At 35.6% G+C, this 23,740-nt stretch overlaps 1 protein-coding gene across 1 annotated transcript in view; it reads left to right on the top strand.

Moving 5' to 3' along the window:
* The first annotated feature begins 17,174 nt into the window (after positions 1-17,174).
* The window catches only part of LOC115925264 (deleted in malignant brain tumors 1 protein-like), a 31,325-nt gene continuing 24,759 nt past the window's right edge, over positions 17,175-23,740 (top strand). Inside the window, exons 1-2 of the mRNA XM_030988906.1 lie at positions 17,175-17,620; positions 22,026-22,091. Of these exons, the coding sequence (XP_030844766.1) occupies positions 17,446-17,620; positions 22,026-22,091 (241 nt within the window). The 5' untranslated portion in view covers positions 17,175-17,445. The remainder of the gene's footprint in view (positions 17,621-22,025; positions 22,092-23,740) is intronic.

The following is a 23,740-nucleotide window of genomic DNA, read 5'->3' as shown; positions in this document are numbered from 1 at the left end:
TTTCTTTGAATAAGATAAAAATCGTCAAAAGGTGTTCTTCATGATGTAAATTAGAGTCAAATTTGTAACTGGTTACTGCACAGGGTCAAAGGTCATATATTGTTTCAATCTATCTTCCCTAGATCCATGATGATCAAGGAGACACAATTTAATCTTGACATATGAATAGATCATAATGGGAGAAGCATATGAATGGGAGAAGCATTTTACAAAATAATATATCGTGTAATGCATTATTCGTTATGTAGACCATTATCATACGTATCACCTAATTCGTCTAAGTGACGAATTAAAGTCTAGTATTTATTTTGTGTCTGTATGGAAGAATTTATTATTATTCTTCTATAAACTTGTATGCAGGATATCTCAATAATGGAAGAAGCCATTGTCATGAAACTTGGCCTGAAGATAGATCTTAGTCCAACTAAGAACTGCCTGACTTTACGGTGACGCTAGCTCATCGTGATGACATCATGACGTCAGTATGTGAAATGTCATTAATGGTCGTACCTCAGCCATGCAATATCAATTTCAATTCAAATTTGGCATAAAATCATGCTCAGGTCATGCGTCAGAATTTTAGCCCACGCACATGCGCCTTCCATTTCAAACGTGCGCGTACGCGCGCGTCAAAAAGAAATACAAATTTAAAGTGCTTAAAACCCCAAACCAAGTAATTTTCTATACGTTTCAGACAATTTTAAGCGTTTCAAAAATGTCCGCGCGTGCGGGTCGGTGCGCGCGTATTTGCGCGCATAACGTACGTGGAACGGAGAAATTCCCTTTTTTGCATTTTTTTGATTTCTGATACTTTTCTCAACAATACCTGTAAATTTCAGTCAATTTTGAGACATAATGATGGAATAAGCGGGCGTCAAAGATAACAACACGCGCGCGCGCACATTTGCAATTTTAAAACAAAAACATGCCTATGTTTAATAGGTCATAATTTCTATAAGTGCCCGGATAATCCAATTTCTTTTAATAAGTGGATTAAGTATGAGTTGTATATATTATTCCATACATCTTTTTGGCTTATCGGGTTTTCCGATATCATCACATTGCTCGTTCAAGTCAAAACTTTTAATTTTAATTGATTAAGTAATTAATGACAATGCAAGTTGGACCATATATCGTTCATCTTTATTCAAATTTCACAAAAAAAATTATTGTGTTGTTGCTGAGGTAATTTTTTTAATTACTTGTGACATTTATTTTCCATTTTGTTGACGGGATCATGACGAAATTTGTGGTCAAAGACGACGAGTCCAAATCAAACTTCAGTTTTTACATGCACTTGTGATGACGATCGAACTCAAATGATCGCAGTACAATTTTAAACGTCACACAGAAGTCTGTCGTCACTATAAACGCGTCTTAGATTGGTCTTCAATTGTGCTCGTCATTAATTGTCTTACCGCTGGAGACTTGGAGATGTCTTTTCTCTTACTGCTTTTGATTTTTTTTATGCTTCAAATTTGTCAGATCAAAATTGGATAAAATGACCCTTCGCAGGTCTGATCTTAAATGTATCGACCTTTGATACTTCAGACCTACAGGCAAACGATTTAGATCACATATTTTATGATCCCACGGGCAGTGGAAACTACCTCGCACTTTTGGTCATCTTAAAGTGTATTCTTTGCTCAAGGCCCCAATTCAATTCCACATTTCCAACGTTATTTAAATTACCCGAGGGTTTGTATCTTTCTACAAAATACACGATAAACAATTAGCCTGAATGAATGCGGGTATTATTCGATGGTCAAAAGTTTGTAAAACGACTTTGAATTAAAGGGAGACAAAATCTTTTCTCAAAGTTTGTTTGTTGATTCAGGGAAGCAGGGTGCGATCCAGCCGGGGGCGATTCTCAACAACATGAAGCAAATAGTAAGAATCTAAAAACTTCAGATGCCTGTTTGATTATAATTTAAATTTGAGTGTATGCCTCAATCATAATTATACAGAGAATATATCCACTAATTTCGCTGAAACAATTCTCCTCCTCCCCGTTCTTCTTCATCTTCTACTTCCTAGTAGTAGAAGTTGGAGTAGTAATAGCAGCAGTATCATAATAATCATTGTTATTTTTATAATTATAGTAAATATCGTAATTATAATCATTATTATAAAGCTTATTTTTTATTATCATTCTTATAGTTATTTGTATGCTTTTTCTTCTGATCATAATTATCGTATAAACAATACGTCATGTGCCAAGAATTTATTGCTATGATACATCCATGATGTCTACCAAAAATGTCAATTCGTTGGTGAAATATTATCAAGCCAAAAGAAGGAACATTAGAATTTCTGTTTTAAATTGAAATAAATAGAGAATACAATCATGATTTTGGAACTAGGGGATTAACATGGACATAATGCACTTGTTAACATGACCACATTATCTCTTATTCATTCTACCTCCAATTTTTCAGACTGTTTTCAAAACAATATCATGTTTGTCGATCATAGTTCTATGAAGCTTGATGTCTCATGGTAAGCAATCTAAGCAACAATTTCTGAATTTTAGCGACAATCGTTCGCCTTTGCTGCTCTTTAATACTATTATGACTTGCAGTAACAAATTGAAATTTCAGAACTCAATGATTAATTCGTTTAACAGTTGATTCCACTTGGTTGACTCCATTGTTCGGGTTATTTAGCAGAACGAGATAGAAATTGATATTCTCATGGCTAACGACTTTGCGTTAGTAGTTATTTATCGTCTCTACAATGCTATTTGAACAATATTTGGTGACAAAAGACGGCATTTCTATGTAGCGTCAAAAGCCGTCAAATAACGAAAACATGGCACATAAAAAGATTCTCAGTACTGGGTCTGATTTAAAGGAAACTTAATTTGAACCCTGCCATATTCTGTCTCTCTCTCTCTCTCTGTCGCTCTCGTTTGTCATTTCCTTCAATTTGCCTCGCTTTCTTCATTCTTACCACGGAATATGTAATGTGTATGCACGTGTATGCCTCAATCATTGAGAATATACTCACTAATATCGCTGAAATGATTCTTCTCCTACCCCCTTTTCTTCATTTACTTCTTCTTAGTAGTTGTAGTTGTAGTTGTAGTAATATCAGCAGTATCATAATAATCATTATTATTGTCATTGTTATATTAATTATTATAGTAAATATCGTAATTATAATCATTATTATAGTAAGTATGTGTTATTATTATTCTTATAGTTACTTGTATGCTTCTTCTTTTTATCATTTTTATCGTATACACCATACGTCATGTGCCAAGAATTTATTGCTATGATACATCCAAGATGTCTACCAAAAATGTCAATTCGTTGGTGAAATATTATCAAGCCAAAAGAAGGAACATTAGAATTTCTATTTTAAATTGAAATAAATAGAGAATACAATCATGATTTTGGAACTAGGGGATTAACATGGACATAATGCACTTGTTAACATGACCACATTATCTCTTATTTATTCTACCTCCAATTTTTCAGACTGTTTTCAAAACAATATCATGTGTGTCGATCATAGTTCTATGTAGCTTGATGTCTCATGGTAATTTAAGCAATCTAAGCAACAATTTCTGAATTTTAGCCACAATCGTTTGCCTTTGCTGCTCTTTAATACTATTATGACGTGCAGTAACAAATTGAAATTTCAGAACTCATGATAAATTCGTTTAACAGTTGATTCCACTTGGTTGACTCCATTGTTCGGGTTATTTAGCAGAACGAGATAGAAATTGATATTCTCATGGCTAACGACTTTGCGTTAGTAGTTATTCATCGTCTCTACAATGCTATTTGAACAATATTTGGTGACAAAAGACGGCATTCCTATGTAGCGTCAAAAGCCATCAAATAACGAAAACAGGAAAAGATTCTCAGTACCGCATGGGTCTGAATTAAAGGAAACTTAATTTGAACCCGGCCATATTCTGTCTATCTCTCTCTGTCGCTCTCGTTTGTCATTGCCTCCATTTTCCTTCGCTTACTTCATTCTTACCACGAAATATGTAATGTGTATGTGTAGGCCTAATTATGTTAATTAGGGTCAATGGTCAAATTGTCTCAATATATCTTCCATACATCCATAATGATCAAGGCTAAACAGTAGAAACTTGACATATGGATAGATCATAATGGGAGAAGCATTTTATATAACAATATGACATCGCGAAAATGCATTCTTCATTATGTAAATCATTAGCATACGTATCACCTAATTCGTCAAAGTGACGAATTAAAGTCTAGTTTATTTTTATTATTCTTCCTCGAATTTGTTCGCAAGATATCTCAAGACTGAATAAAGCCATTATCATGAAACTTGCCATGATGATAGATCTTAGTCTAACTTAGAACTGCGTGACTTTTTGGAGAGTCAAAATGATCGTGACGTCATCCAGGCGCCATTTTGTGAAAATCAACTAATGATCATATCTTCATAACGGAAAAGTATTTCTCATTCATAATTATCACGATTAAGATAAATATCCGTCCGGTCAAGTTGAGGTCAATAAAAGTGCGCAAATGCGCGCGTGCGCGTTCGTCCGCGCGTTTACGCGCGCGCAAAAATTTAAAATGCTCCAAATCATCCCAATTTTTTTTTGCATACGTTTCAGGCCATATGGAGCATTTGATAAAAAAAATTACGCACACGCGCATGCGCGCGCGTTTTCGCGCGTACTGGCATTTTGCAACATAGAATCGCCGATTTTTTTCTGTCATCATATTCGGTACATTTTTCCAAGCATTTTGATAATTTGTTCACCTTTTATTAACGCAATGAGCGTCCGTCAAAGTTGACAGCACGCGCAGATTTGCGTTATCTTTATCCACAATACATGGGCAAAAACATGCCTATATAAAATTCATTGTAACTCTTTAGAATAGATAGAAACTCCTAATATTTTTTCATATTTATATAGATTATGAGTCGGAGATATGATTTCATGTCTCATTTGATCCTCAATTAACTCATGACGTCATCATAATGGCCTCCAAACTCAAAATTTTAATTTGCATATTATGACGTCAGCATATTTTTGGAAAATTGATTGTATCTCTGTAAATATGGATCAATTTTCTTTTTAATTATGATATGTTCTAGCTGAGACAATTTTCTACAAATGTAGTATTCACAATTTTTATTTTTGACAAAAGTATCATGGTGTATTTTTGCGATTAAATGAGGCATGTCAATTTTTCGCATTTTGCGTGTATTCTCTATGGGACATGACTTTTTCTCAAAACTGGATTCTACACTCCTGTCTTTCGCGAGCAAAATCTCCGTTGTTTTAGCTTTGTTTTCGCTGAGCTTTGGATATGTTGTAGCTGAGACAATGAGCTATCAAAAGTGTTTCTTTTATTTTTCGATTAGATGCCAGAATTATGCTCATATTTCACTTGCAAAGTAGGATTTCTGAATTCCATTTCCCGTTTACGTTTAATCGCTATGGGAGATGTTTTGGTATATCGGTAACGCACTTGACTTCCAACCTCGAGATCCCTGGTTCGAGTCCGGGTGTCTCCAACACTTTTTTTTTCTCACTTTTTTTTCCTTTTGACCTTCACTGTACCATCTCCTTTGATTATTTAAACACGTAGATTCGCAAATAATGTCATAAATAACGCTTTTTACTTTATTATTACCCTATTTTTACTTAATCCATTACTTTTTGCGTGTAATCCCTATGGGAGATGACTTTTTCTAAAATCTGGAGTCTACATTCCTGTCTTTTGCGAGCAATATCGCCGTTATTTCGGCTTGGATTTTGTTGATTTTTGAGTATGTTGTAGCTGAGACTATATGCTATCTAAATCAACCCTCATTTTTTCAATAAGATGTCATGATCGCGCTCATGATCATGATCATGATCATCATGATCATCATTATCATAATGATAATATCAGTTACATTTTCATTTCTTTGAATAAGATAAAAATCGTCAAAAGGTGTTCTTCATGATGTAAATTAGAGTCAAATGTGTAACTGGTTACTGCACAGGGTCAAAGGTCATATATTGTTTCAGTCTATCTTCCCTAGATCCATGATGATCAAGGAGACACAATTTAATCTTGACATATGACTAGATCATAATGGGAGAAGCATATGAATTGGAGAAGCATTTTACAAAATAATATATCGTGTAATGCATTATTCGTTATGTAGACCATTATCATACGTATCACCTAATTCGTCTAAGTGACGAATTAAAGTCTAGTTATTATTATTATTGTTTGAATTGTTATTATAATCATTAGTTTGACTCATTATATCATTATGATAACAAAATATAACAAGGCACATATAAAACACAGACAGTTTAACAATAAAACATATTTATCATAATGTCTATATGGTGGAAACAAGTAAAAACTAACCATGTATATATCCTGATATTCTGATAGATCCACAACAATTATTGTCCCTATAAATGAAACCTAAAATATGAGTGCACTCAATGCAGTATGTATGAGATATGAATACCTATTGGAGGCAGTATGAGATAATTATTAGTAAACATGCAATATATTACGACATGTGAGTATAAATAGAAAAAGAAACTTTTTCATTTAATTTGAGAAAAGATGGCTATTGTAAGTAGTTAAATATACTTGTCCTAGAATAAATACAAATGGAATTTTGATCATTTCCTACAATCAAATAGAACAAAATAAGATACGGGTGATACATTTTTACATTTTATATTTCATTCAGCAGACGGATAGAATACGGGACATAAGAGTTCAGGTACCTCGAAGTGCGGGATTTCTTTGATTGCCACCTTTTACCATTTCTTAACCTGACATAATTTCCATTCAGGGGGTGACTTGAATCCCTTAACAACTTGACAGCCGTTTCCACTGCTCTGTTTCTGCAAACATCATCAAGGTCCATTGGCCTATCTATTATTTTGGCTGCTTGTTTGACAATGGTTTTGAGTTTTCCTTGGTCTTTCTTTCTAGCACTGTTGTACCACACTACAGAATCATAGGTCATTATACTTTCAACTACGTACGGACCGATAAAAAAGTGACAGTATGGTCCTATCAACATGGTATGAACGCAGCTTTCGCAGAAAGTGCATTCGCTGGCTCCCTTTTGTTGCGAGGGCTTTTGTATGCCCATTCCAGACCAGTTCATTATCAATGTTTATACCCAAATATTTGTATGAAGTAACAATTTCAATATCTTGGCCTTTAATGCTTACAGGGTGGTCACTTGGTTTGCTTTCTACTTTGATTCTAAAATCAAACAGGATCTCTTTGGTTTTCTGCACATTCAGTTCTAGATAGTTTTCCACACACCATGAGTTGAAGTTATCTACACAATCTCTGTAATCCTTTTCATCATATTTAATCAGCCCTAATATGGCAGTATCGTCTGCATACTTGAAAGTATGAACATTGTTAAAATGGGATAGACAGTCATTAGTATATAGAATGAAAATAATCGGGGAAAGTACACAGCCCTGGGGTGATCCAGTGTTGGTGTGCAGTGGTTCGGACAAAATGTTGTTTACTCTCACTCTCTGGCTTCTCGTGAGGAGAAAGTCCGTTATCCACAAAATAAGAGACGGTTTCACTTTCAGATGCAACAGCTTCTCTATAAGACGGTGCGGTTGTATCGTGTTGAAGGCTGATGAAAAGTCAACGAACAATGCCCTTGCGTAACGTCTCGGTGTGTCCAAATGTTCTTGTAGCGTGTGCACAAAAGAAAGAACGGCATCATTCAATTCAATTCAATTCAATTCAATTTCGGTTTTATTACAAATATACCAAATAAAAAGTCCAAAGACTAACAATAATTGGCTTACAATGTATCATATAAAAATGCATTAAAAACAGTAGATTTAAAAATTCAGTAATAAGTTAAATTACATTGCTCACATTGTATCATATCAAAATGCATTAAAAACAGTTGAATTAAAAATTCAGTAATAACTTAAAGTATGAAGGAAAAAAAAAAAATATTGTAAGTTATAAAATTGTGATAATCAGTTTGTCAGTGAATTGAGAAGAGAGAAGAAATGAAGAGTGAAAAGTGGAAGAGAGGGAGAGGGAAAGGATAACGAGAGAAAAAAGAGTTCAATTCATGACAAAAAAATGTAAGCAAATGAACGAGAATTGAGTTGATTCAGCTTAATGAAGCATTGTAAAAGTAAAATGCACATAATACGGAAATGTCAAATGATACATTAATACGAATGCCATTATGGAATTGTTATTATACTGTTTAAAATTGGTGAATGTCAACGACCTATACATATTGGTGAACATTATTAATGAGTAATTATCACATTGTCAGAAAATTGAGAAGAGGAAATACAAGACAGAAATAGAGAAACAGTGGGAGAGGGGAGGAGGGAAAGGAGAAGGAGAGAAGAAAGAAGAAATAAAGAGTGAAAAGTGGAAGAGAGGGAGAGGGAAAGGATAACGAGAAAAAAAAAGAGAGTTCAATTCATGACAAAAACAAAATGTAAGCAATTGAACGAAAATTGAGTTGATTCAGCTTAATGAAGCATTGTAAAAGTAAAGTGCACATAATGCGGAAATGTCAAATGCTACATGACTAAGAATGCCATTATGGAATTGTTATTATACTGTTTAAAATTGGTGAATGTCAATGACCTATACATGTTGGTGAACATTATTAATGAGTAATTATCACATTGTCAGAAAATTGAGAAGAGGAAATACAAGACAGAAACAGAGAAACAGTGGGAGAGGGGAGGAGGGAAAGGAGAAGGAGAGAGAAAGAGCTAGAGAAAGGGAGGAAGAGAGAGAGAGAGAGAGACGGAGAGAGGGAGAGAGTTCGAAAAATGACAATACATAAAACAGATCTAACAAGATTTCAGTTGATCGAATTTAGCAAACGAACAAGAGAGGGAACTGCCGATTGTTTGTAACGCTGGGTTCTGCAACGTGGAAGGGACAAATGATCGGAGTTTCTTAAACTGCGGCAAGTATTCACATGGCGCGGTTGTGGCAGGAGATGGCGGTGTCTTTGAGAACCCAGAAGTGATTTCGCAAATCGCGTGAGGATCTCAACACGTCGGCTATCAAGAGATGAAATGTCAAATTGGTGAAGAAGGTCATCATAGTGAGAGTCAGTCGGGTAACAAATCATGCGAAGAGCTCTCTTCTGTACTCGTTCAATTTCAGCAGACTGGCACAGAGTTAAACTTGTTCCCCAAACAGGTACTGCATACTCTAGTATTGGTCGTATGTACACAGAGTATATGAACACGAGATCCTCCGGTTTGACACCAAACTTCTTGAGTTTACATAGAATGAAGAGGCGACGTGATGCATTTCCAACCATGCGTTTCACCTGCTCTTTCCATTTTAGATCATCCTGAACGATAACACCAAGAAGTTTAAAAGATGAGCAGGATTGCAAGGGTACATCACGAATGGACAAATGAACAGGGGGAGGAGCATGACGAAGAAAAGAGACTTGCAACACTTGACACTTTTCTGGTTTAGGAGCCATATTGTTGTCATCACACCAGCGACTTAAGGAATCGAGATTCGACTGCATTTCTGACGGCCGCGAGTGATGAACAACTTCCACAAGTGACAAATCATCGACATACTTCCAGTAGTCACAATTTTCAGCAGCATCGTTGATCATTACAATGAATGTGACAGGGCACATTCGCACATCTCTGCGGTTGATATGCAAATTGAAGGGGGTCAATACTAGAGCGAATCGGTCCAATGAGATTTCTCAAGACAATTCTCTCAAGGCATTTCATGACAATCGACGTTAACGCTATTGGTCGAAAGTCGTTGTCTTCTGTAGGGCGGGGTTGCTTGGCTACTGGAGTGATGACGGATGATTTCCAGCATGCCGGGATTTTGCATTGGTCAACGGACATCTGGAAAAGCGCCGTATACGGGGTAGCCAGTTGGCTGGCGCACGTTTTCATCACTCGACCTCTAATGCCATCTGGGCCGTTAGCCTTTTGGGGGTTCACAGCTTTGAACTGCCTTCGTACCTCTTGCTCGTCGATCGAGATCGGAGCAATACTTCCTGCTCCTTGATAGTATCATGAAAGTCGTGTTTGTCAAATCGGCAATAGAAAACATTTAATTGATCAGCTTTTTGTTTTGGATCATCAATGTTTACAAATGCATTTTCTTTTCTTTTATAATCAGTCATGGTTTCTAAACATTTCCATGCTCCTTTTAAGTTATTATTCTCGGAGCAGCTTTCTAGCTTATCTTTGTAGCATCTTTTCGCCCGATTGATTGCATTCTTTAGTTTTTCATTCAGATCTCTAACCTGCTCAAAATCATCGCGGTCAAAGGCAGCCCTTTTCTCGCGCATGATCGATTTTAGCTCAGTATTTATCCATGCTGACGTCATAATATGCAAATTGAAATTTTGAGTTCGGAGGCCATTATGATGACGTCATGAGTTAATTGAGGGTCAAATGAGGCATGAAATCATATCTCCAACTCATAATCTATTTAAATATGAAAGAAATTGGAGGGTATCTATTCATTCTGAAGATTTAAAATGAATTTTGTAATAATAATAATAATACATAACATTTATTAGGCGCTTAATACTGATGTTTCTAAGCGCACAGTGTTCTGATTAAGAGAAGACTATAACCCGTACAATTAAATTAGAAGAAAAAGCAAAAATACAAAAGTAACATAGATAAGGTATAGGCATGTTTTTGCCCATGTATTGTGGATACAGATAGCGCAGGTCGGCGCGTGCGTTCAACTTTGACAGCCGCTAATTGCGTTATTACTGGTCGAAAAAAGGTAAACAAGGTATCAAAATGCTTGGTAAAATGTAATAAATGTGATAACAGAAAAAATTTGGCGATTCTATGTTGCAAAATGCCAAGACGCGCGGATACGCGCGAAAACGCGCGCGCATAATTACGCGCGCGCAAATTTTAAAAATGCTTAAAATGGCCTGAAACGTATGCAAAATTAATTTTAAACGAATCGGAGCATTATAAAATTTTGATGCGCGCGTACGTGCGCGTCGAGGTGCGCGCGCGGAATTTGTTAACATTTTTAGTTGACCTTTGACCTGAAATTGATGTATACCAAATATGGTTTATTTTTGATGACTCGTTATCGAGATATGATAATGACCTGATTTTTACAAAATGGCGCCTGGATGACGTCACGATGACCTAGTGACCTTGAAAAAGTTAATTTGACTTGAAATCATAGGGCTTGATGACTGACAGAAATTTGAAGGCAATTGACCATGTTGATTTCGAGTAAACGTGTGGACAAAAAAGTGTACGGAAGAAATAAAAAACTAAAGAACTAGAATTTAAATTGTCCCGAGGACGATTAAGGTGGTCTGTCTTCAAGTCTTATGATAGATTATAATATTTACTTTATTGAGAAAGGGAGAAGTTATATAGACATGTAAACAATGATGATCATCATGATGATGATGATGATGATCTTGATAGTAATGGTGATGACGATGATGATGATGATGATGATCATGATGATGTTGATGATTATCATCAACAGACCATGATGACATCAGACTGACACAAATGAGAGAACATTTAGATAGTATATAGTCACAGCTACAACATACTCAAAAATCAACAAAAATCAAGCCGAAATAACGGCGATATTGCTCGCAAAAGACAAGATTTTGTAGAATCCAGATTTGAGAAAAAGTCATCTCCCATAAGGATAAAGTAAATATGGTTGTTTATTACATTATTTACGATTGTACGTGTTTTAATATTGAAAGGAGATGGTACAGTGAAAGGTCAAAAAGAAAAAAAAGTGAAGAAAACAAATTGTTGGAGACGCCCGGACTCGAACCAGGGACCTCGAGGTCGGAAGTCAAGTGCGTTACGGATATACCAAAACATTTCCCATAGAGATTACACGTAAACGGGAAATGGAATTCTCAAATCCCACTTTGGAAGTGAAATATGAGCATGATCCCGGCATCTGAATGAAAAATAAAGGGCACACTTATGATAGCTTATTGTCTCAGCTACAACATACTCAAAGCTCAGCGTAAATGAAGATAAAACGACGGAGATATTGCTCGCGAAAGACGAGAATGTAGAACCAGTTTTGAGAAAAAGTCATGTCCCATAGAGAATACACGCAAAATGTGAAAAATTGACATGCCACCTTTAATCGCAAAAATACGCCATGATACCTTTGTCAAAATGAAATATTGTGTTGACTGCATTTGTAGAGAATTGTCTAAGCTAGATCATTTCAAAATTTGGAAGAAAATTGATCATTGTTTACAGAGATACAGTCAATTTTCCAGAAATATGCTGACGTCATAATATGCAAATTGAAATTTTGAGTTTGGAGGCCATTATGATGACGTCATGAGTTAATTGAGGGTCAAATGAGACATGAAATCATACCTCCAACTCATAATCTATTTAAATATGAAAGAAATTGGAGGGTATCTATTCATTCTGAAGAGTTAAAATGAATTTTGTATAGGCATGTTTTTGCCCATGTATTGTGGATACAGATAGCGCAGGTCGGCGCGTGCGTTCAACTTTGACAGCCGCTAATTGCGTTATTACTGGTCGAAAAAAGGTAAACAAGGTATCAAAATGCTTGGTAAAATGTAATAAATGTGATAACAGAAAAAATTTGGCGATTCTATGTTGCAAAACGCCAGAACGCGCGGATACGCGCGGAAACGCGCGCGCATAATTACGCGCGCGCAAATTTTAAAAATGCTTAAAATGGCCTGAAACGTATGCAAAATTAATTTTAAACGAATCGGAGCATTATAAAATTTTGATGCGCGCGTACGTGCGCGTCGAGGTGCGCGCGCGGAATTTGTTAACATTTTTAGTTGACCTTTGACCTGAAATTGATGTATACCAAATATGGTTTATTTTTGATGACTCGTTATCGAGATATGATAATGACCTGATTTTTACAAAATGGCGCCTGGATGACGTCACGATGACCTAGTGACCTTGAAAAAGTTAATTTGACTTGAAATCATAGGGCTTGATGACTGACAGAAATTTGAAGGCAATTGACCATGTTGATTTCGAGTAAACGTGTGGACAAAAAAGTGTACGGAAGAAATAAAAAACTAAAGAACTAGAATTTAAATTGTCACGAGGACGATTAAGGTGGTCTGTCTTCAAGTCTTATGATAGATTATAATATTTACTTTATTGAGAAAGGGAGAAGTTATATAGACATGTAAACAATGATGATCATCATGATGATGATGATGATGATCTTGATAGTAATGGTGATGACGATGATGATGATGATGATGATCATGATGATGTTGATGATTATCATCAACAGACCATGATGACATCAGACTGACACAAATGAGAGAACATTTAGATAGTATATAGTCACAGCTACAACATACTCAAAAATCAACAAAAATCAAGCCGAAATAACGGCGATATTGCTCGCAAAAGACAAGATTTTGTAGAATCCAGATTTGAGAAAAAGTCATCTCCCATAAGGATTGCACGCAAAAAGTAATGGATCAAGTGATAATAGGGTAATAATAAAGTAAATATGGTTGTTTATTACATTATTTACGATTGTACGTGTTTTAATATTGAAAGGAGATGGTACAGTGAAAGGTCAAAAAGAAAAAAAAGTGAAGAAAACAAATTGTTGGAGACGCCCGGACTCGAACCAGGGACCTCGAGGTCGGAAGTCAAGTGCGTTACGGATATACCAAAACATTTCCCATAGAGATTACACGTAAACGGGAAATGGAATTCTCAAATCCCACTTTGGAAGTGAAATATGAGCATGATCCCGGCATCTGAATGAAAAATAAAGGGCACACTTATGATAGCTTATTGTCTCAGCTACAACATACTCAAAGCTCAGCGTAAATGAAGATAAAACGACGGAGATATTGCTCGCGAAAGACGAGAATGTAGAACCAGTTTTGAGAAAAAGTCATGTCCCATAGAGAATACACGCAAAATGTGAAAAATTGACATGCCACCTTTAATCGCAAAAATACGCCATGATACCTTTGTCAAAATGAAATATTGTTTGTACTATATTTGTAGAGAATTGTCTAAGCTAGATCATATCAAAATTTGGAAGAAAATTGATCATTGTTTACAGAGATACAGTCAATTTTCCAGAAATATGCTGACGTCATAATATGCAAATTGAAATTTTGAGTTTGGAGGCCATTATGATGACGTCATGAGTTAATTGAGGGTCAAATGAGACATGAAATCATACCTCCAACTCATAATCTATTTAAATATGAAAGAAATTGGGGGTTATCTATCAATTCTGAGGAGTTAAAATGAATTTTGTATAGGCATGTTTTTGCCCATGTATTGTGGATACAGATAGCGCAGGTTGGCGCGTGCGTTCAACTTTGACAGCCGCTAATTGCAGTATTACTGGTCGGAAAAAGGTAAACAAGGTATCAAAATGCTTGGTAAAATGTAATAAATGTGATAACAGAAAAAAATTGGCGATTCTATGCTGCAAAATGCCAAGACGCGCGGATACGCGCGGAAACGCGCGCGCATAATTATGCGCGCGCAAATTTTGAAAATGCTTAAAATGGCCTGAAACGTATGAAAAATTAATTTAGAACGAATTTGACCATTTCAAAATTTTAATGCGCGCGTACGTGTGCGTCGAGGTGCGCGCGCGGAATTTTTTGACATTTTTCGTTGACCTTCAACCTGAAGTTGATGTATACCAAATATGGTTGATGTTTGATGACTTGTTATCGAGATATGATAATGACCTGATTTTTACAAAATGGCGCCTGGATGACGTCACGATGACCCAATGAACTTGAAAAAGTTAATTAGACTTGAAATCATAGGGCTTGATGACTGACAGAAATTCAAAGGAAATTGACCATGTCGATTTCGAGTAAACGTGTGGACAAAAAAGTGTACGGAAGAAATAAAAATAAAGAATAAAGAAAGAAAGAAAATTCTAGCGAAATCAATAGGTGATCTGTCGTTGACAGACCACCTAATAAAGAATAAAGAAAGAATAAAGAAAGAAAATTCTAACGAAATCAATAGGTGATCTGTCGTTGACAGTCCACCTAATAAAGAATAAATAAATAAATAAATAAAGAAAGAAAATTCTAACGAAATCAATAGGTGATCTGTCATCGACAGACCACCTAATTATCTGCATATGACAGATAGAAATTGCCAGTCTGCTTATTTATTTCCTTTTTTCAATACAGATTACTTTGTACTAGCTGGTTATGATACGCTTTGCAATAAAAAGCACATCTTTAGTTGTTATTTGTTTGTTTGTTAAAGGTAGAAGTCCACTGGGCCAGCGCCAGTTGGTGCCGGCGCGTAGTGATTGGCGCGTAGTGGCTCGCTGTGGCGCCGAATTAATGTCCGCTCGGCATGTGTCGCCAAGTGGAATAAACTGGGTGCCATATGGCGTGCGCCAAATGCCACCCGGCTTGCTCCAAAATGAGAGACGAGACAGGTAGAGAGAGAGGGGGCGAGAGTGAGAGAGAGGTAGAAATAGAGAAAAGGAGATGATGATGATGATGAATATGAGGGAGATGATGAGGGAAATGAGAGAGAGAGAGAGAGAGAGAGAAGGAAAGGAATCTGTGATTGGTATAGGCCTAGCCTTTTAATTAATCAAGTTGAAAAAAAGCTATCCTTTGATCGACAGTGTTTCGTAGACGGAATTTAAAGAAGTCTCATATCCGCTATATAGTTATAATAATAATAATAGCTAGTTCTTATATAGCGCTTTTCAAGACCGAAAGCCCTCTCAAAGCGCTGTACAGATATATATATAATTATAATTAAACCTTTAGGTCACTCAGGAATCCCATTCCTGAGTGACCTAAAGGTTTGATTATAATTATGAATGCAGCATGAGCTAAATCCAGGATTTTGTTTAGAATTTGAGACAAAGATACCCAATCCCTTTTATACAGTATAGGAACTCCATATTAAACTGTTGTGCAAATTTTACCTAAAACTGAATTTCCCAAATATTATATAGAAATTGCCAGTCTCCTTATTTCTTTCCTTTTTTAATACAGATTACTATGTACTCACTGGTTATGATAAGCTAAGCAAATAAGAAAACAAATATTTTTTGTTGACAGAAAATCAGGCCCTGAAAGGGATACATACAATGGCCTATGGGAAACGAAAGCATTTTGTTTTATGTTTAGTTCCCTTTTACACAGTAAAAGAAGATGGGATTCCTCGAACTGGCTGAAACAATATACGTATAAACCATGGATAGCTGTTTATAGAATCATCGTTTATGAAATCAGTCAGGTTATGGTAGCCGACGCCTATCATTGATGTTAGTCTACTTATAATGATAGAACAAATCCTGCGTCCTGGTGTTTTTTTTTTGACGGAGATGTGTTGGTAGCATGGGGACTTTTCATAAACAAACATTAATCCATACCTTATTTAGCGTAACTGTAGGCCCATAGTATAACTTTAAATGCAAGACACTTGTTTCTCTTTGCAAAGGCTTTTGACAAGCTATGGTAAATAAATCTGATTTTTTAAAGGCAGAAACGTTTGATACACTACCTAAAATCAGAAACAGTAATTAGAAAAGCTAGTTAAGAAAACCAAAAAGAACAAAATTAACAAACAACCAACAAAAAGAACAAAAAAAAAACATTATTTGCATAGCTGTGTATAAGCGGTTAGTACAAAGTAATCTCTATTTAAAAAAGGAAAGAGATATGCGATGGTGATGATGATTAAGAAAAAGATTATAATAATGATAACAATAATAGTAATAACCTGGATGGAGATTGGCAAATGTTGATTAATGTCTAGCCAAATGAGATCGGTGCCGAAGTGGAACTATAACCGCGAACCAGCTTATCTTCAGCCCGGTGACATATCACTTTCCTCCCTATCAGCTATTTTATGGGTTATTTTTAAGCCTTTTACATTCCTTATGAGTGCAGTGGTATAGGTTAATTTGCGTATGCAAGTTCTGTCACTTTTTAAAATTCATTTCCGAATCACGTCAATATTGTTTGTATAGTTTTGTTAAATAATTATTCATGTATCAATCAATTTATAATGATGGAATCGAAATAAAAGAATTAAAGGCTTTGTTTACACAAGATTTGAGTCTATTTTTAGCAGAGGTACTGTGGTCTTGAGGTTACATCACCAGAATGTGGATCACATGGTTTTCGGTTCGATTCCTGCCGCGGCACTAATCTCCTTTGGCAAAACACTAATCTATACCATAAACTTTCTCAAATCACCCACCCTTAGATTCCAGCGCTACTGATGCTCCACCCACGACAATCCCTCCCCAGATAAGGCCTGTAGTTTACCTCCAGGTGCGTCTCGTTGATGGCGCAACGGATCGAGAGGGTCGGGTGGAGGTCTACTACAACGGCTCCTGGGGAACGGTGTGCGATGACCTCTGGGACATCAGCGACGGTCACGTAATTTGTAGGATGCTGGGTCTGGGTGAGGCGCAGTTAACACAAGGGTATGGAGCAGGAGAGGGACCTATTATCCTTGACAACGTGACTTGCCTGGGGACAGAAGACAACCTTGGGGAATGCCAGCATCCAGGATTGTTTGAGAATAACTGCAGCCATGCGGAGGATGCTGGAGTCAAATGTTCAGGTCAGTAGAGTAAAGTGAATGTCTATGCTGGCATGAGCTAGCAACAACATTATCCTGTTTTACTGTTATGTATTTTTATTGTTTAATTTTGTATTTCATCTGTTTATTCATATATATTTTAATGTACCATTTACGGACATGCTGAAAAACAAATATGCCAAGCTGAAAGCATGGTTTTAATCACCGTATTTAAATAAACAAACAAACAAATACTAAACAAAACGGAATCTAAGGGAATGCTCCCCGTATTTACAAAGCCACATCAAATTGTCTGCATAGGACAGATATAAATAGCAGGTCTGCTTATTTCTTCTTTTGTTAATACAGATTACTTTGAACTAACTGGTTATGATACGCTAATCAAATAAAAAGCAAATGTTCTTGTTTTATTTCTTTGTTTGTTAAATTTGTTCTGTTTGTTTTCTTAACTAGTTTTTTTAATTTTTGTTAGGGACGGTAAATTCGGAATTTTCGGATTTTTCCAAAGATGTTATTTATCGTTCCTGTAGTTGAATTTGTAAACATTTTCTCACAGCCGGGAGTGTATCAAGCTGTTTATGCATTTAAAATAGCAAATCTTGTCAAAGCCTTTGTAAGAAAAGTGCTTTGCGATTTAAAGTATACTATAGGCCTACACAGACGCGGATCCACGGGGGGACCCGACGGGCCCCCCCCCCGCCCCCCTGGGGTCAAACACAAAAAATGAATTATGCATACTTCCCCCCCCCCCCACTGGGGTCAAATACAATAAATGAATTATGCATACTACCCCCCCCCCCCCACAGAGCGAAGTATTGGTAGGCTCTATTTTCCTCAATTTAGCCCATACAGAAAATCAGGCCCTGAAAGGGATACATACAATGGAGTATGGGAAAGGAAAGCATTTAGTTTTATGTTTATTACCCTTTTACACGGTAAAAGAAGATGGGATTTGTCGAAGTGCATGGCTGAAACAATATACGTATAAACCATGGATAGCTGATTATAGAATCATCGTTTATGAAATCAGTCAGGTTATGGTAGCCGACGCCTATCATCGATGTTAGCCTACTCATCATGATAGAAACAAATCCTGCTTCCGGTTTTTTATTTTAACGGAGAGTTGTTGGTAGCATGGGCATGTTTTAAAAAAACAAACATTAATCCATACCTTATTTAGCATAAATGTAGGCCTAAAGTCTACTCTAAAGTGAAAGACACTTTTCTGGTAAAAGATTTGTATAAGCTATTGTAAATACAAAAATGAATCTGTTATTTTAATTGCATAAAAGCTTCATCCACTCCCGACTGTAAGGAAATATAACAAACTATAGGACAGGAACAATAAAAGACATGTTTGAAAAAACTCAGAAACATTCAGACTATACCGTCCCTAACAGCAATTAGAAAACCCAGTTAAGAAAAACAAACAGAACAAAATTAACAAACAAACCAAAAGAGAAGATTAGTTTTATTTGCATAGCTTCTAATAAGCAATTAGTACAAATTAATCAGCAGTGGTGATAATAATGATAATAATGATAATGAAAACGATTATAGTAATGATGACGATATTAATAACAGTAATAGCATTGATATAGCGTTTAATAATAATATATCTAAGCGCTGTACTCTTACCTTAGTATTAGCCGAGCTACCCTGATAAAGCTTTCTGGCATTTTAGGAATTTCTTCCTACCTGGTACCCTTTTACATAACCTGGGTGGAGAGTGGAAAATGTTGATTAATGTCTAGCCAAAAGACGTCGGTGCCGAAGTGCAACTATAACCACGAACCAGCTTATCTTCAGCACGGTGACATATCCATTTATACCACGACACTTCTACGGTTAGAGTTACCCTTACTAGACACCTACCCGAAAAATTTGAATTTAAAGGGTACCGCCCCAACCCCTTTCTTCCAACCAGTCATCACATGGGGAATTTTCAAGCCTTTTCCATTCCGTATGAGTGCAATGGTTTAGGTAATTTTTTGTATGCAAGTTCTGTGATAATTTTAAATTCATTTCTATCAGGTGTTCCCAAATCACGTGTGTACTGTTTGTTTGATTTTGGTAAATAACTATTCATATATCAATCCATGTATAATAATACACTGTAAAAAAATATCTGTATTTTTACAGGAAAAAAATACAGATTTGTAACGTTTTAACTAAATACAGCAATTCGGATGTATTTTTACATATATTCCGCAAAAGTACTTCATTTTTATTGTGAGACTGATTTACATCAGAAATTTGTAATTTTAAGGCAAAAAAGAGTACCAATACAGTTTGCCTGTAATTTTACAGATCTATCCCGTAAAAATACTTCATTTTTATTGTGAGACTTACTTACATCAGAAATTTGTAATTTTAAGGCAAAATAGGGTTACTAATACAGTTTGCCTGTAATTTTAGGGCAAAATAGAGTTACTAATACAGTTTGCCTGTAATTTTACAGATGAAATTGTTTACCTAAATGTATTTTTACAGATGTCTGTATTCGTACAACGATTTCTTAAATTGAATGGATATGGTGCAGTTTTACTTCGATGTGATTTAATTGAATGCAGTTACTAGATTCTTTAACAAAATTCTGTTTTTATAATGTCGTTTTGATTGGACAGCATTTTACATTTCATGAAACTTATTTCACATATACTGTAGCATATTTACAGATTCCGTTTTCCAACTTTAAAATCCCAGACATGATTTCGAATAATTAGGCGTTACGAAGTAGAATAATTAAATTAAACGAGATTTAAAAGAAATTTAATATTGAAGTTTAATTTATATTCTACGAAGTATAAGCCTAATATGAGGAATCATGTCCCTCCCTGATTGAATGTTCTGTCAGTGTGACTATTAATACAATTGATTTTGTTGTCTTTTTCCCGCCCTTCTTTGCATGATTGAATGAGCCTTTTGTCTTTGAATACTGATGCACGTGGCTTTGAGTGGGCTTCTTATACACGATGCGGAGGATGCTCATTTGCATATGAATGAAGTCCCAGAGACTTTGAATGTGTACTATATTTCTACATTCATGCTGTAAAATTACATGGTGGTGTAAAAAAAATAAAACAAAATTGGGTCAAATACAAATACACAAAAAGATACTTCCACACCAAAGGGAGGCGAGTTGGCTCAGTCGGTAAAGCGTCCGTCTGTCGAACCAAAGATCCCGGGTTCGACTCCCACCCAAGCGGATGACTGAAACCTGCGTTGTGTGTTAACGTGCCCCTTCCCTTGTTCATAGACGCAGGTTATGTCAAGTGGAAAACACTCCATCCCTCGGATAGGACGTTAAATGGAGGCCTCGTGTAGAGAAGAGTCACTACCTTTGCACGTTAAGAACCCACTGCACTATTCGTATAAGAGTAGGGGGAAACCCCGGTGAAGTGGTCCACCTGCACACCCCCAGTATAGTACGATAATACTCTGTAAAGAGGTCTGTACTCAAAAGGAAGAAGGGAAAGCTGTAAACCAAATTAACAAACATTTGTATTTATACAACGTTTTTGTACTATATTTTTACATTCATTCTGTAAAATTACATGGTGGTGTAAACAAATAAAACAAAATTGCTTCAAATACAAATACACAAAAAGGTACTTCCACACCAAAGCAGCTGTAAACCAAATTAACAAACATTTTTGTACTATGTTTTTACATTCATTCTGGTGTAATTTTAATCAACATACAATTTGTAAAAGAAAATACATGAAATGTTTGTAGGAGAAAATAACAACCAATCTGTATTTTTACAACATAATTTATGGCGACTCTGCTGCCAGCAGATTTGCTGTAAAATTACAGAGATTTTTTTTTACAGTGTAGATTTAAAACCATACAAGAAAGGTTTCGTTTGCACGAGATTAGAGTCTATGTTGACCAAAACTGTTGTGGTATTGAGGATATATCACCAAAATGTGTATCACATGGTTCGTGGTTCGAGTCCCGCCGCGGCACTAATGTCGTTCGGTAACACAGTAATCTACATTTGCCACACTCCACCCAGGTGTAGTAAATAGGTACTTGGAAGGAGTTTATCCTTCAATTCGCTTTAGCCTTAGGGCAGCAGGGCTAAAGCCGTGGTAGTAATAATATTATGTATAGAGGCCTTGAGGTCAGTAAAGTAAAGTGAATGCCTATACTGACAACAGTTTAAAAGATAGCAACCAAAAAAAAACACTCTAAACTTTTTGATCGCATGAACATGGTATATATCAGTTTGTGCATTGTCCAAGTTTGACATTTGTTTGTATGCTTCTGTTGGGTAAACAACGAGTAGTTGACATTCATCTCAAATACCCATTGTGTCCTTATTCATGACAATTTTGTTGAGTCATGTTCCGTGCTTTAAAAAAATATGTTTTGGGTCTTAATATGCAAAAGAGCTTCACAATTTTTGTTTTATAAACAGCCACTACTCAGGCACCCCCTAGAACACTGCAGGTGCGCTTGGTGGATGGCAACACGCCCAATGAAGGTCGTGTTAAAAAAAAAAAATCACTAATTCTCTGCGAATCTCACATTAGAAATGCAGTATGACGTAGCTAATTCTCCCGTTCGTCGTGTCCACAATATATTTTATTTGTGTTTTTCTCTTCAGTGGCTTTTACGCTTTGGGATATATTTAAAATATATTTTGGATAGCCTATTATTATAGGTCATCTAAAAGGAAAAGACCTTCATGATTAATACGTTAAAAAAATATATATATATTTGAGTAATTTGTTTGTGTTGGAACAAATGTAAGAGTTGTCCGCTACTCCATTACATCAAAGAGATACTATTTCTTTGATTACATTAACGTATTACCGATTCGAAACAAGGAACAAGGAACAAGAAATGTCAAGAGCTATTTTTAATCTTAATTAGAATTCAACTTTTTCTTTTATATGCGTTACTTGCAAACATACACACGCACTACCCGACACATACATATATATATATTCAATTCAATTCAATTCAAATTTATTGGTCCAAAAGGAAATTCGTTTCGTTTACATGCATTGTTCACATAGAAGAATAAATAAAATGTACATGTAACATGATACATACAACATACAACGAGTATATAGAGAGAATGAACATATAGCACTTTAACATTCACATTATATAGATATTTTCTTTGAATTTACATTATATTCAATATTTGTTTATGTATCCAGAGTAATTACCAGAACAATATAACATTGTAACTATTATTACTATTATCATTATCAATATTACTAATACTATTATTATTATTATTATTATTGTTTGAATTGTTATTATAATCATTAGTTTGACTCATTATATCATTATGATAACAAAATATAACAAGGCACATATAAAACACAGACAGTTTAACAATAAAACATATTTATCATAATGTCTATATTGTGGAAACAAGTAAAAACTAACCATGTATATATCCTGATATTCTGATAGATCCACAACAATTATTGTCCCTATAAATGAAACCTAAAATATGAGTGCACTCAATGCAGTATGTATGAGATATGAATACCTATTGGAGGCAGTATGAGATAATTATTAGTAAACATGCAATATATTACGACATGTGAGTATAAATAGAAAAAGAAACTTTTTCATTTAATTTGAGAAAAGATGGCTATTGTAAGTAGTTAAATATACTTGTCCTAGAATAAATACAAATGGAATTTTGATCATTTCCTACAATCAAATAGAACAAAATAAGATACGGGTGATACATTTTTACATTTTATATTTCATTCAGCAGACGGATAGAATACGGGACATAAGAGTTCAGGTACCTCGAAGTGCGGGATTTCTTTGATTGCCACCTTTTACCATTTCTTAACCTGACATAATTTCCATTCAGGGGGTGACTTGAATCCCTTAACAACTTGACATCCGTTTCCACTGCTCTGTTTCTGCAAACATCATCAAGGTCCATTGGTCTATCTATTATTTTGGCTGCTTGTTTGACAATGGTTTTGAGTTTTCCTTGGTCTTTCTTTCTAGCACTGTTGTACCACACTACAGAATCATAGGTCATTATACTTTCAACTACGTACGGACCGATAAAAAAGTGACAGTATGGTCCTATCAACATGGTATGAACGCAGCTTTCGCAGAAAGTGCATTCGCTGGCTCCCTTTTGTTGCG

The sequence above is a fragment of the Strongylocentrotus purpuratus genome, unplaced genomic scaffold (assembly GCF_000002235.5).
Source record: "Strongylocentrotus purpuratus isolate Spur 01 unplaced genomic scaffold, Spur_5.0 spur5_scaffold_18, whole genome shotgun sequence".
NCBI classification, from domain to species: domain Eukaryota; kingdom Metazoa; phylum Echinodermata; class Echinoidea; order Camarodonta; family Strongylocentrotidae; genus Strongylocentrotus; species Strongylocentrotus purpuratus.
This window is presented reverse-complemented; position numbering and strand designations above follow the sequence as displayed.